Here is a 14655-nt window from a genome sequence, read left to right as displayed (position 1 = left end):
CCTGATTTCTTGAACACCAACCACAAACACCTTCTCTGTGACTAACTTGAAAAGAAATCTGTGGGGCTGGAATGATAATACAGGGGGTAGGATGTTTGCCTTGCACGTGGCCGACCAGGCTTCGATTCCCAGCATCCCATATGGTCCCCCAAGCACCACCAGGAGTGATTCCTGAGTGCAGAGCCAGGAGTAACCCCTGAGCATCACCGGGCGTGACCCAAAAAGCAATAAATAAATAAATAAATAAATAAATTTATGATTTACAATACCACTAGGATGATTTCATGAATAAATCGTTCCAACACCTCTGTAGCTAACTTTAACTCTACATTTTTTTTTATGTCACATTCATTGAGAAATAAGGAATTTGAGAACCTGTTCACTAACATCCAATTAGGGCTTTTCAAGTAACACACACACAATTGTAAGAAAAAACTTGGCATTTCTTTAGCTTGCATAAAAGCATTCATTTCAGAAATGTACATACAAGTTTACGAACTCCAGTTTCAGTTTGTTTTTTGCTCTGACTAATATAATGTAGCTAATGTCACAGTGATGAAAACTAATGTTAATGAAAAAATACAAGGAAAGCAAGTATGAAAAGTCTGAGACACTGAATTACTACTTTGGAATGCCATAATGAAAATATTTTAGTTACCTCTTAGTCAGTAGAACTGGCAGAATAATGGAAAAATAGGACTGCTGAAATAATTTATGATTTCATTTGCATTTTCCTGAGACTGAAGCATTCTGTAATTAAGACTCCACTTGGGGGCCAAAACGATAGTGTAGGCAGTAGGGTGCTTGCCTTGCATTCTGAGGATCCAGGTTTTATTCCTGGTACCTCCTACTTTTGTATGTTTTTGAGCCACATCTGATGATGTGGGGTTACTGCTGGCTCTACACTCCTGGAAGTGCCTGGGGGACCATATGGGATGCAGAGGGTAGAACATGGGTTGGCTTCGTGCAAGGCAAGTGCCTGACCTACTTTACTGATAGCTCCTGTACTATATGGTCCCACCACCCATTTCTTAGCGATCAAAACATGTTGGAAATTTTGTCATCATATTTCTGCAGCCACTTTGTTTAGTGTCAGCCTTCCCCACAAGATTATAAGGAGCATGTCACTCCAATATAAGATTCTTCTGAATACCCTTAACTTTGAGCTTGAGTAAACATCATACTACCTAGAAGTTCAGAAATTGTTAATTTCCCTGAATGAGTTTACACATCAGCTTTCGAAGAGAAAGACTAATCTTTGTAAGTCCTACAACACAAGCTTTCATTTAATTGCTGGCAGCTACCCAAACCCAGATTACATTAGTCCATTAAAGTAGAGTTATCATTCCTGCTTTCTTCACGTCTGTGATATTATCTACCGGTGATAGATAAATAATAAGATGTGAAGTACATTTTATGGTGTGATATGATATAATATGCCTAGTCATATGGATGGGCTAGAGCGATAGCACAGCGGTAGGGCGTTTGCCTTGTGTGCGGTCGGCTCGGCCGAGCCGGGTTCGATTCCTCCACCCTTCTCGGAAAACCCGACAAGCTACTGAGAGGATCTCGCCTGCACGGCAAAGCCTGGCAAGCTCCCCATGGCGTATTTGACATGCCAAACAGAGTAACAACAAGTCTCACAATGGAGATGTTACTGGCCCGCTGGAGCAAATCGATGAACAACGGGAGGACAGTGTTACAGTGCAGTGCTACAGTGATATGGAAAGACGCTGACTTCTTATTTGCAACATATTATTAAAATCTCTGCTGGTGATGCTGAAAACAAAGATGAAAATCACTCAAGCTGCTTTATATAAGCCTCATAACAACCCAGCACCTTTAACATTTTGATTTTCTAGTATGGGAATTAAAAATGGCCAATACCACTTGATGGAAGGACCTGGAGGGTATTAAGCTGGACAGGTCACCTAGGAGAGGGACAGATACAGAATTTCTGTCATACGTGGGAAATACAACGAGGGACTAACAAATGGTCGAAGGCAACAGAAGCTGAGATACTGGTCTCAGTATCTCAGTATTGAGTACTGAGTATCTGAGTATCTCAGTATCTGAGACCAGTATCTCAGTATTCAGTACTCAGTCCTAAGTATCTCAGTACTGAGCTTACCAAGGTGGGTAGACAGCAGGGAAGGCGGAGGAAGTTTTGGGGGAGAGGCTCTCAGATTATGATGCAAGGAAGCGATTCTCTGAAGGAGATGTGTTGCTAAAACATCGAATGGACATGGAACATGGGACCCCATCATTAACAATTTTTAAAATCGCGACTAAAATAAATGAACTGGCCTATGGAACCGAATTTGCTAAGAAGGTGGGCTGGGGACAACGGGGGCAGGAGCTGGGGAAACAGGAGGAGTGACGCTGTCATTCTGGAAGTGGGTATGGCATGGAGGAAACTCTGTATGCCTGAAATACTACTATTAACAATGTTGGAAATCCTGGTGCTGAAATAAAACTGAAAAAAAATAATAAGCTTGATTTTTTTAAAAAAAAGCTATCAAAATTCCAGAAATGATAATGTTAGTCTATAAATAAAGACTAGAGGCAGTTTATAGCTAAACAATTTTATTGGCTTTTTGTGAAATAAAAAACAACAAAACAAACCACCATAGTTAAAGGTCATAATCAGCATCAACCAAATGAACCAGCCACTTGGTTTCAGTAGCTGACAACAAACACTAGTGAAGATTATTGCTTATACCCCAGGTTCATTTATATGCCCATTACATTTTGGCAAGATTAAAAGCAAATGGAGCTTTGGTTGTATAAATTCATCTTTCACTACTCACTGAAAACTCAACCTTTACCATTTTCTCATGGGATATATGCTGATTCTTCCTGAGTCTTGACATCTATTCTCATTGTCTCCTTTGTCCTTCCATTAAAGATTTACAATCCTATTGACCAAAAATTAAAGCAGTGGCATTTATAACCATCTAATCCGACCCCACTGTCATTAGAGGGAGATGCATGTCTAGGCCCCTCCAAACTCTTGTATATCTGCTATGTTTCCACTGACAGTAATGAACGCCCATCTGTATTCTGGACAGACTTTCAATACCCATTACTGTCAACCTTGGGGTTTGGACTCAATTGTTTCTGTTTCAAACTTCTGAAATCTAGAAAAAAACAAAGCAAAACAAACAAAATAAAATCAACAGTAAGTTGACCTTCAGAAGGGGAAAAAAAGATCCCAGCCCCTACACCACATTTTTTATAGCAGGTATGGAGCTGTAGCCTTAAAATGCTGATGTCTGAAATCGTCTATTTACAGAGAAGCTATGACTGACTGCCTCTGGAAAGCTCCCCTGCTCAGTACTTTCTGTTTTAACACTGAAACTCAGAACGACAGAGGGTCAGAACTAACTCACAGTAGCACCATTTCCTAGTTTCTGGGAGTAAGATTGTCTGCCTTGGAAGATGCAGGGATCTTAGAAAACCTAGCTTTGAGCTTTGTGCTTTCAGCAGAGGTGGGTGGTCTATTTTAACCTACTTCTGCAACGACATGAATTTTTCCCTGGGAAGAGTTAAAAATACGCATCTTACAAAGTAAAGTTGGCCACAGGTGAGAGACCTGAGGAAGCCCGCTTCTGGCGGTGAGAGGAGAGGGTGGAGTCTGGGGACCCTTTCCAATGTCCATCTTAATTCAAGTCACTGGAGAATCTGCATGCAGAAGCATGGCAAGATCAAGGAATACTGAGAGACACGACCCGAGCAGAACAATCCAAACTCCAACGATCTTTTGTATTCAGGTCCACCAGTGAGTTTGCCCTGGATAGTGCTGGGATTTAATAAGCCCTTCTAATGATTATAAAGATTATCCTCTTGAATTTAGACATTTAAACAACAGAAGATTTGATATCACCATATTTTACATGGCACACATAACCATATAATTACTACCACTTACACAGCAAATATTGTAAATACACATTCTCAGAGCTGACTTGGTAATTATACCAATGTTATGCAGCAGAACAAAGATTAAAGACTCTCTAACTTGCACTTCGGGGAATTTCATTCCAACCCTTTACTTCACAACAAGAAGATGACCCTCTAATTATGTAATAATGCTCTGTGGTTGTGTGGGCAGAGAGACTCACAGGGCAACTTCATGGTTAATTTGTGGCCTGTAAAATAAAGTAATACACAGTATTTTCATTTCAACAAAATTACAAGACCATATAAAAATAGTTTCCAATTTGGAATTTGAAACATGAAAGCTGGATTTTCTGTCTTTGTATAAAAAGAAATGAAATAACGGGCTAAACTCCATTAAGCTTCTAACAAAAAATATACATATAAGTTTAAGGAATGCAGTGAGCATCAACTTCCCTTTTTTTTTTTTGTCCAGGCTCATTGATGGTGAGCTTGTGCTTTGATCCACAAAGATAAATGCACAAAAAGTGGAGGAAGATCAGTGCCTGAAACCTGAACTACATCTTATCTCTAATAAGACTAATTTTACAGTAGTGCTTTTTAAAAGTGGTGTGTCAGATTACTGATATATATTTTTTTCTCTTCCTCAGGCGACTGCTGGAGACGAATTCCAGAAGCACCACTTTCGTCTGGAGTGATGTTTATTTAGTGCAATATCTTCCTTTTCTCTTTCCCTTTTCACACGCTGGTAGTGGTCTTCTTCCTTTAGATACCATACAGGGGGCCAGCGGTGTCGTTCAAAGTATTCCTGGTTGTCTGGTAAAGGAAAGATATGGGGAAAAACACTTGGTTACGGCTTGCTTATGTGTGCTAAATTCTGTGCTTGCTGCTTCTCATCAGATTATTTCATTTATGTGCTCAACAATCCAAAAGGCAGGGTCTAGGAATAGGCTGGTTTGCAAATAGTAGCACCACCGTTCTGGGAGGTAGAGTAACTTGCCTAAGCTTTGGCAGCTGGGCAAAGAGAACCCCGAACCCAGGAGTGCGTGACTACAGAATCTAAGGCGGTCCTAAGCCTCGAGACATAGATGAAGCAATCACTTGCACTATGATCCGCAGCAAGGAACTGTGAACCTTACTCCACCCAACCTCCCGCCCCTACCCCCAAGCTTGAAATTCTCCAAAGAGAATCCCCAGATTCCCTGTGTCCTGTCATAGGAAAATGCCAGTTATGAGGAACAGCACTGCCTGAGGGTAGAGGGCGAGCACTTCAGAAAGAGTTGGCAAGAATGGGGGCCCGCACAGTCTCACCTGCCGATTTTGATTTGATTTCCTTGCGGAACTTGGAACAAACACTGTTGTAGTTGGTGCAGATGTGGTGCAAACACCAAGCGGCCAACTGATGAGCATTGTGAAACTGCAGGGAAGCGACCAAAAGGAGGTCAGACTCTATTTTCTAAAGTGGGGCCATAAAGAAACAGGGTTTGTTTCTTTGTTGGGGAGAAGGAAATAAAGGGGATGAATGACTAATTTGGTAAACCTCTTGTTTTGACTACAGTGTTTTGACTCTGGCTCTGATGCCGGCCAACTACAGCGCTTGGCATCTCTCCCTCTACCCCTTGTGATAGGAGTACCAAAAATAATCACTGTATCAGATCGGGAGTTTAAATTGTGCCCGGTTTCCACCCTCCCCAGCCACCTGGCCCTCTAGTGAGAAGTGACTGTGGCCTCTGGAAGGCACCAGTCAACAGCAGCGAGCAGCAGTGTCATCTCTGTGTAAGGAAACCTCAGCAATGGAATACTCCGTGTCACATGGCAGAGCTCGGCTGGCTGGGGCCAAATATCTGAAAGAGGAGACTGCAGAATGTGCGACTGTCCTATACCTGTCCTTCGCTTACATAAGGAAAGCAGGTGGTGTGGGCAGGGTGGGAGGGATCTGAGCATCCCACTCGTCCTCTCTGAGCAGATGCTCAGGGAGGTGGCAGCTGAGGTGGCTGTGACTGAAAAAGACCCGATGCTCCTAATTCCACAGTCAACGAGCCCTAGACGCCCCAAATCTGGCAGGGCACCCTGCACCCCTGACTCTGCTCACGCCCTTCTCAGACATCTACTCTTATTTTTAGTCTTTCTTTCGCTCAGGTGAAACCATGGAACCCAGCAGTATGCTTCCTCTTGTGCCCACACCTCCACTGTGAACCAAGGTCAAGCATCACTGACTTTCCAAAGTCCTTAGAAACGCAACACGGGCAATTCTGGTTGGTGCTTCCAGCATTCTCTTGATATGGAACTTCTTTTTGAAAGGTCATGGTGGTGGCATAGTGATGCTGGCTTGCAACTGCTTGAGAGCAAACTGCATTTCTTGTCCTCTCGTGTGTCCAGGGACTATGTTAAAATTGGTAAGGTGGAAGGGAACTATAAAATCTGGTATATCAGGGTCCCACGTGTCCCGTAATTGTTAAACACTTAGTAGCACTCATTGAGGTGGGGTTTAATGAACTAGCTTAGTGGAGACTCCATCCTAATCTCTTCCTGCCAGGCTTGACAAGGCTTGTCATGACACCCTGGGTGAGTGTCAGAGTGAGGAGGTGGGGCCTGGGAAGAAACACAGAGCAAAGAAATAGACTCAATAGCAAAAAAGTACATGAAATGAACTGGCCTCATATGAAATTATGGGTTGTTTCACTTTTCTCTAGAAGGAATATTTATTGCCACAAGTCACAGGCTGTCCTCCAGCCTGTTTTCAGAGGCGCCAGTTCTAAGGGTGGTCATGCTCATCCAACTTTAATAGGGGCTAGTTAATTCCTGTGTATGCTATTCTGTTTTAGTTATAACCTGTACAGGCTCCTTTCACATAGGATTTTAGCACTCGTTGCTACATCTATTTAATTTTTCTTCTGCTTCTGATTGCTCAAGGGCAGAGAATCTATAATTTGTAGCTACATGTTTTACTGACTAGGGTGGTGCCTGGTCAGAGACAATAACAAATACCTGTTGAATGTTAAGTTAGAATGAACAGGGTACTATAAACTACCATTCCCCCTTTTGAATCTGTGCCACATTACAGCTACACGCAATGATGTGAATAATACCTGCTATTGACCACCCTCCTATCTTTGGTCCTATCTTTGAACCTCCTCCTCTCCCTTGATTGAGAAATATCAGTTTAAATGACCTGGCCTAAAATTTAGCCATCCATTGTACAGAGTGAGAGAACAAGAAAAGTCAAACCTAGCAGAATGGAGAAAAATGATAAGGAGTTTTCTCATAGTTCCCTTAGAGTCTGCATAATGCCAGGGATGAAGTAACGACTCATATCTAGAAACTGTCTGCTCTTGACCAATGCATGTCCAAGAATTAAAAAAAAGAGTACCAAGTTGTTATCCCACATGTGAAGCTGGTGCCTCCGGGGACAATGGGGGAGGTCTGGACTTAGGGTCCTTGTTGTTTTTTCAAATGAAACCCAGCAGGGTGAATGGTGCATGAAACATAAAACTCTCAGATCTCCTCAGTACACAGGGGGCCCCTGCGACCGACTGGTCACGTATTTATTTAGACAGATGCAACAGTGGAATGTTTCATCAGCATTAAATGAACTAGTCAAACACACTGAAAAGGGGAAGGGAAAGGTTACCAACCTGGGCTAATTCCAAATATGAGAGCACCTCCCCGTCAATGCCCATGCCACTCATGGCGGCCTTAGTCAACTCCTGAACGGCATGCTGCTCTGCAGAATGGAAGCCATAAGAGAAAGTTAAACTGTGTCCTGCGAGCCAGGCAATCTGCCTGGAAGATCTGTTCTGAGACCACCTTACAAGGGGACAAGCTCAGGAAACAATTCTGACAGCCATTTGAATTCAATGCAGTGTCCATATGTGACCTTTGAGCACTTGAGAACTATGATCTCTAGTCAATGGACTGGGATCACTTGCTGGCACTTCTGGAATAGCTGGCCTCTTCCAGATCTTCATTGTTCAGTAATTGTTATTCATGACCAGCTAAATGAGGATATTTAACTTAAAATTGAATTTAAAGTTCACATTCTTTGGTCACACTAGTAAAATTCAAGCGCTTACTAGCCACCTAAAGTATTAGACAAGGTCAACACAATGCTTTTACCAGTATAGAAAGTTGTATAGGACAATGATGCTCTAGACCAGCTTTTCTTAACCTTCATCTAGGACAGTGAAACTCTAGACCAACTTTTCTCCATCTTTCTCTAACTGTGGCACCTTTCCTAACTTTCTGGTTTCCGTGTCTCCCCTGACCCCCTTCCTACTGGTTGGTATCCTAGTCTCATGTCATGGACCCTCGTTTACACAATTTTCCCCTGTGTAATATCCCATGCTCCCTAGGCATATCTTGGCTTTCCACAAGGAGCTGTATGGGCCCCAGATGACACTCTAGACAGTCCAACATCCTCCTAGAATTCTTGACACTCTCTAGCGGTTGTTGATAGTTCCTCTCTTATACCACTCTCATTCTCAATTATCTTTGGCAAGAGAGACCAACAGTAATGAGCTAATAGGGGAATTGAAAATGTGAATACAAATGTCTGTCTCAACAGCCTGAGACAGATGACATATTGCTCAGTTTCTTAGATTCTGGGGAGAACCCCAACAAGAAGTTAAAAAAATCAAGTTGGTAAAGCCATAGCTGACTGCCAGCTGTGTCCAAGGCTTCTCAGATGAATTTAAATGACACTTCTGAGGCCGAGCTGTCTGTTATTTCTGTTTGGGCTGTCACCTGCCTTTGGGGTTGACATGTGGAAGTATAGTCTAGGCCTGTGTTTTGAGCTCCTTGATGTTGATGTATTCTTTTCTCATCTCCAGCTCCACATCTGGTCTTCTAATCTATTACACTATCCAAATTATGCTTACTCTCAGCTTTGGCTCCATTTACTTGGAACACAACATACAAAGTCAATATGCCTCTATTTGGTCAATATGGTATCAGATCTGAATTGTTTCTTTGAGACAAACTTTTTTTGCGGGGTGGGGAGGTGCATACCCGGCTGTGCTCAGGGCTTACTCCTGGGTATGTATTCAGGGATCACTCTTGGTGGGGTTTAGGGTATGTGGTGCTAGGGATTAAACCCGGTTAGAGTGCATGCAAGGCAAGTGTCCCTCTCCCCCCTCCCCCCGTACTATCATTCCAGCCTTGAAACAAACTTCGTCAGCTGTACTGATGAACAACTATCTGGAACTAAATTTCTTAGAGAAGTCATTGGGTTTACTTCTTAACATTCACTTAAAAGTTAAATTTACACAGCTAAATTTAACCCAAAATATTGATTTTTAAACATACATTGTAAATATTCCATATTCATATTAAACAGTTTACACCAAATACTGGAAATAATTAAAGGAGTTATCTTATGAAGCTATGTGTTAAATAATTCTAATAGTAATAGGAGTATCAATAAAAGTAAATATAATTTTGTAGTTCACACAAAAACCATTCCATCAGTCATTTTCTTTTAGGAAAAGCCAGATTCCATGTTTTTCCTCACTATATTAAGTATTAAATAAAAAAGCACTACTTGGAGATTGGTCACAGCTTTATTCAACAGACTTAGTTCATAGTTACTTTTGGTTATTTTAAAGCATTAAAAATTTATCCTCAAAGAAAAACCACTTGTAAAAGCTGTGATTATTCAAAAAGATTGGAATTCACATTTCTAAGCAAAAATTGCATTGCATTCTCCCTGAATTAGCATTTAAAAATCAGTATGTGCATTCACCTGAGTATATGACTTTCAGATATATTGGCTTAAAAACAGTCTTTAAAAATGAATACAAATGCCTTAACGATATATTTCTGTTCAATTAGGGAAGAAGTAAATCAAGAAGAAGAGTTTGGTTTCTGGCTGAATGACAATAGTAGAGACCCGAAATACAGAGAAATGAAATCTTTTTTAAAGGCTTTACAAAAAGTCAAACACAGAGAGGAGTAGTTGAAGTCTTCAACATTCATTTCATTTAGAGATTTAACAAATATTTATTGAGAACCTAATATGCTGGAGCGATAGCACAGCGGGTAGGGCGTTCGCCTTACAAGTGGCCAACACGGCCGACCCGAGTTCGATTCCTCCGCCCCTCTCGGAGAGCCTGGCAAGCTACCGAGAGTATTCGATATGCCAGACACAGTAACAACAAAGTCTCCAATGGAGACGTTACTGGGCCCGCTCGAGCAAATCGACGATCAACGGGAGGGCCTTAATATGCTTAGGTACTTTCTATGTGCAATGACTAGGCCCATGAACTAAACAGCACTAGATCTTTTCTTGAAGTTGGGAACCAACTAAATGTATAGTTTGACATGCTAGACTATCCTGGTTGCTAATGATACTTATGAAGCTTAAGGTTTACATTCAAGAAAAAGGTTATCTGAATGCATAGATCCTTTTTATACTGTCTGGAGCTCACTGAATGTGCAAACCTAGAATTAATACATAAGATTTTGTAGTTAAGCCAAGTCTCCATTTCCCCCCACCCCTTTTGCCCAAAATGATCTTGACATTTTCTAAAATATATTTAAGAAAACCACTTACATAATACTAGGTGCCAGACATTCTAAGACAAACACACACACACACACACACACACACACACACACACACACCTCTCATTTAATCTTTACAACAGCTCTTGGCTAGAATAACATTACCCCCATTTGAAAAAGAAAAAGAAAAAGCTATGATAGGGCGTGGGTACAGAAAGTTACCAAGCCAGTAAATGGTAGATGAGTCTGGATTTGTCTTCACACTCTCCCAGTTTTTGGATGGTGCTGGTGGGCTGGAGCGATAGCACAGCAGGTAGGGCGTTCGCCTTACAAGCGGCCAACATGGCCGACCCGAGTTCGATTCCTCCGCCCCTCTCGGAGAGCCCGGCAAGCTACCAAGAGTATTCGATATGCCAGACACAGTAACAACAAAGTCTCCAAAGGAGACGTTACTGGGCCCGCTCGAGCAAATCGACGATCAACGGGAGGGGGGTGTCAAACCCAGGTTTCATTCATGAAAGTCACACACTTTCCTGCTGAGCCACATTCCTGACCCCTAGAGGGCAGGATTTGAACCAACTAGCTAGTTCTCTAGCCTCTGCTCTTAACCACTGTCTCCTCTCTTTTTATTAAAGACTGTGTCTGAGCACACATTATGGGGATAACATGAATTATTTCAAATTCTGTGGCCTACAAATGAGGCAGAATGCATTAAAAATGGACTTCACAGGCCTTTAATTTTCAGCTTTAAATATATATCTCCTAACAGGACAGACCATGAAAAAAGGTGTTTACATTTTTGTTGACTTTAGTTGGGCTTTCTGATAGAGTTGATTTATTATCTGCCCTATTATCTTGCACAAGAAAGCCCTGCATTGGCTCACAAGGAATTGTTATTTCCTGGAAATCTTACTTGCTTAAATGTGAGTTTGATGAATATGACAGTCAGGCACTGCATGGTCCTGAGTCATCAGCCTTACCTGCAAGTGCAACCAAGTGTGGCAGGCAAAATCTGTTTGCCAAGGCAATTAATTCCAGCGGGTCCAGGTCCAAGTTAGGTGACAACTGCTTGGTATAGAGATAATCCAATACCGCCTGCATCGACATCTTGTTTATGTTCGGGAGATAGACCTGAAATGTTATTTGAAAAGCTGAGTTCTGCGGAAGACATCAGTAGGCATATTTTCAGGTGATACTGCTTATAAATATCCCAACTGTGTGATTCAATATTAGTGAGTCTGGAACACCTGCTGTGGTGCCGGGCTAGAAGTCATTTGGTATTTATGGCTTCAAACATAACGGTTTGATTTATAGATTACAAACGAGTGGAGCTGCATGACAAAGCTTGATTTGGAATTTTTAAATGGCTATTTGGTCTTATAAATCAGACAAATGGGCTATAAATGTATGATGACTTTATGGGCCCTTCTTGCCAAGTACCTTATAATACTCTATTGTGGGGAAAGAAATCTCCTAGCAACATGACAGATGTTGGGGGTCTCTGCAAACCACACTGCTGCTGACATATGGGTAGAGCCCAGATAAGATGTCAAAAGAGAGGATGAGAAAGCACCCCAGTTGCCACAGTGACTGGCTTGATTCCAACATTCTAGCAGCATGCACGGATATATACACACACTTGATTATTTTCCTATGGCATGACTGCATAGATTCAGATCTACTGGAACATTCACAGGTATCAATAAATTCAGAGAACCTAGAGAAATTATTCCTTGCCTGGGAGAAAAGGGATAGGGAGAGAGGAAGTGGTGCGATGTGGTGAATTTTTCCTGTATGATTCTCCGATCTTTCTCCTGAGCATCTGCGTTTGTTGCCCATATAAATACATTCTTGAGATTGCCAGAGAGCCAGAGACTGTGGGGAAAAGGGAGTTCTGGATAGCTCAACATGGGTCAATGGAGATTAGTACTGTATAGAAAGTTCTCTTCATCTTGGATTGCTAACTCTAGAAATGGGTCCTGTTGCAGTAGTACTGAGAGATGTCATTGATATTTACTCTTAGAATGACAACGATGATAAGAACTGATCTTGAGGGACTCAGCAGGGGAGCCCAAGATAGTGGTGGACGAAAGCAGATGCTGTGGTGGGAGGGTTGGAACGCTGCATGCGTGAGAAAACTTACTAACAGTATTGTAAATCATAGTGACTAAATAAAATTTAAAAAGTCCTTAAATACATATTACAAAAAGAACCATACATTTACAACAATATAAACTCAAGCATACATTTACAACAATATAAAGACAAACGAACTAATCTTGGGGCTGGAGAGATGGATCAAAGGACTGGACACTGTACTTCGCCTCTCCAAGGCCCATATTTAATTCCTGACACTGTATGGTGGCCCCAGAACTACCAGGAGTGACCCTAAATCACTGAATCAGGAGTAGACCCCAAATTAAAACAAAAGAGAACAGCTAGGTGTGACCCCCAAACTGAAACAAAACAAAGAATGAATCTTAACTGAAGACCTCCTATGCACAAGGCACTATGCTAAGCTTGTATAATTAGAATAAGACTTTTTTTTTTTCAGTTTTGGGAACACACACAGTGGTAGTGCTCAGGCTTACTCCTGGCTCTGCATTCTGGAATCATTCCTGGAGGGCTCAGCAGTACCTATGGGGTTCTGGGGATCAAACCCAGGTTGGCTGCATACAAGATGGGCACTCTACCCGCTGTACTATCTCTCCAGACCTCACTTCAGACTTTTTTTAGTTATTCTACACATAAAGACATGGGAGGTTCAGGGAGATTAAATCCCACGTCTGAGATAGTAAATAATTATTAGTAAAAAAATTCATAGAGCTAGTAAATAATTTTTGAAATTTGAGCCCAGGAAGTATAAATGTAAAGTGTATGTTCAGAATTACCATGTAGTATTGGAAGCCCTTCATAGCAAAGATGCAAACTTTGGCTTACAGTACAATAAAATACCATATCTCACAAACAATATTTAAGATATAGATTTATAAGTTCAAAAGGATGAGTAGTGATAAACTTCTATGCAACATAGAGAGATATATCTATGTATCATGATTCTATCCATATTTTATTATACCCTTATAAAAACTGTTATGTTATATGTAATATATTAGTGTATAAAATATATATAATTTTCCATACATAACTATACATAAAATTTCTAACATAAAATTTTCCATATATAAATTTACTATATATAAAATCATGTATATGAACAGGTTTCATATATCTAAAGCATATATATGAAAAATTAAAAATATATACACACACATATAAATTACCTAACTGGGGGTCGGAGACAATATATTTTACTGGTTTGGTTTCAGAATTTTCAAGCTCTGGCATATCTTTTCTTGCATAGCCACCAGCCATCTTAGAGAGAAATGACTTTTCAGTTTACCCTTAATGTAGCAATAGGATGGTCAAGAAAATTCCTTGAAATATTAAGAAATCTACTCTTTCCTCTCTCTCAAAGAGAGTGAAAACAATTATGATTTTATAAATAAGCTTTATGGGCTATTATTATAATTTGAGCATGCTCATTTCAAGTTTCTAGCCCAACCTCTCCAAGAAACGGATTTGGCAAGAAGGAACCATTACTGAACTGACATTATTTTAAAATGAAGAAGACATTATATTATAATTAATTTCTATTCTAGTGAAACTCACACTGATTAAAAAAAAACCTCGCATGGATGCATACTGCCAATATGTATGGACTTATCCAAACTTGACATGAATGCACTATATAAATCTATTTCTGAGTATGAGCACTGGCAAAAATTTCATTTCTTTAGAATGTTATTTGGATTAGTACAATTTTTTTAGATAATTGGAAGTTAATTTAGCTGTGAAGTATTCAAAATTGGAACCATTTTTATAGTGGAAATCTATATATTTTATAAATTTCTGAGTGCTAGGCTGTAAATATGAAAGTTTTCAGCTTTCTGTAAACCCATGCTCTCTCAGCTTTCTCTACTGTGGGCTGAAATAATGACCTGGACTTAAGGACAGCTCAAAGGCCTTGGGAAGTTCTAGAGCAATGCTGCTGAAATGCTGCGCAATCTTTGCCAAATCACTAACCCTCTGACCCCCAGTTTCCTTAACTGCTGCATGGGAGGAATTTGGAGTAGGTGATATCTGAAGCTTCGTATTCTTCATTAGGATTTTGGTTTTGAAAAGATTCGATTAGCTCAGGGCTGGAGTGACAGGATAGCAGGTAAGGTGCTTGTCCAAACTGGGTTTGATCCC

The 14655-nt window shown here is 40.8% G+C and overlaps 1 protein-coding gene across 1 annotated transcript in view; it reads right to left on the bottom strand.

Moving 5' to 3' along the window:
* Nucleotides 1–2569: 2569 nt before the first annotated feature.
* The window catches only part of RHOBTB1 (Rho related BTB domain containing 1), a 73643-nt gene continuing 61557 nt past the window's right edge, over nt 2570–14655 (bottom strand). Inside the window, exons 7-10 of the mRNA XM_056107944.1 lie at nt 11382–11532; nt 7536–7624; nt 5212–5317; nt 2570–4716 (exon numbers count right to left, since the gene is read on the bottom strand). Coding sequence (XP_055963919.1) covers nt 4547–4716; nt 5212–5317; nt 7536–7624; nt 11382–11532 — 516 coding nt within the window. The 3' untranslated portion in view covers nt 2570–4546. The remainder of the gene's footprint in view (nt 4717–5211; nt 5318–7535; nt 7625–11381; nt 11533–14655) is intronic.

The sequence above is a fragment of the Sorex fumeus genome, unplaced genomic scaffold (genome assembly GCF_029834395.1).
Source record: "Sorex fumeus unplaced genomic scaffold, SorFum_2.1 ptg000183l, whole genome shotgun sequence".
NCBI classification, from domain to species: domain Eukaryota; kingdom Metazoa; phylum Chordata; class Mammalia; order Eulipotyphla; family Soricidae; genus Sorex; species Sorex fumeus.
Note: the sequence above shows the minus strand (reverse complement) of the source record. Positions and strands in the feature narration are given on the sequence as shown.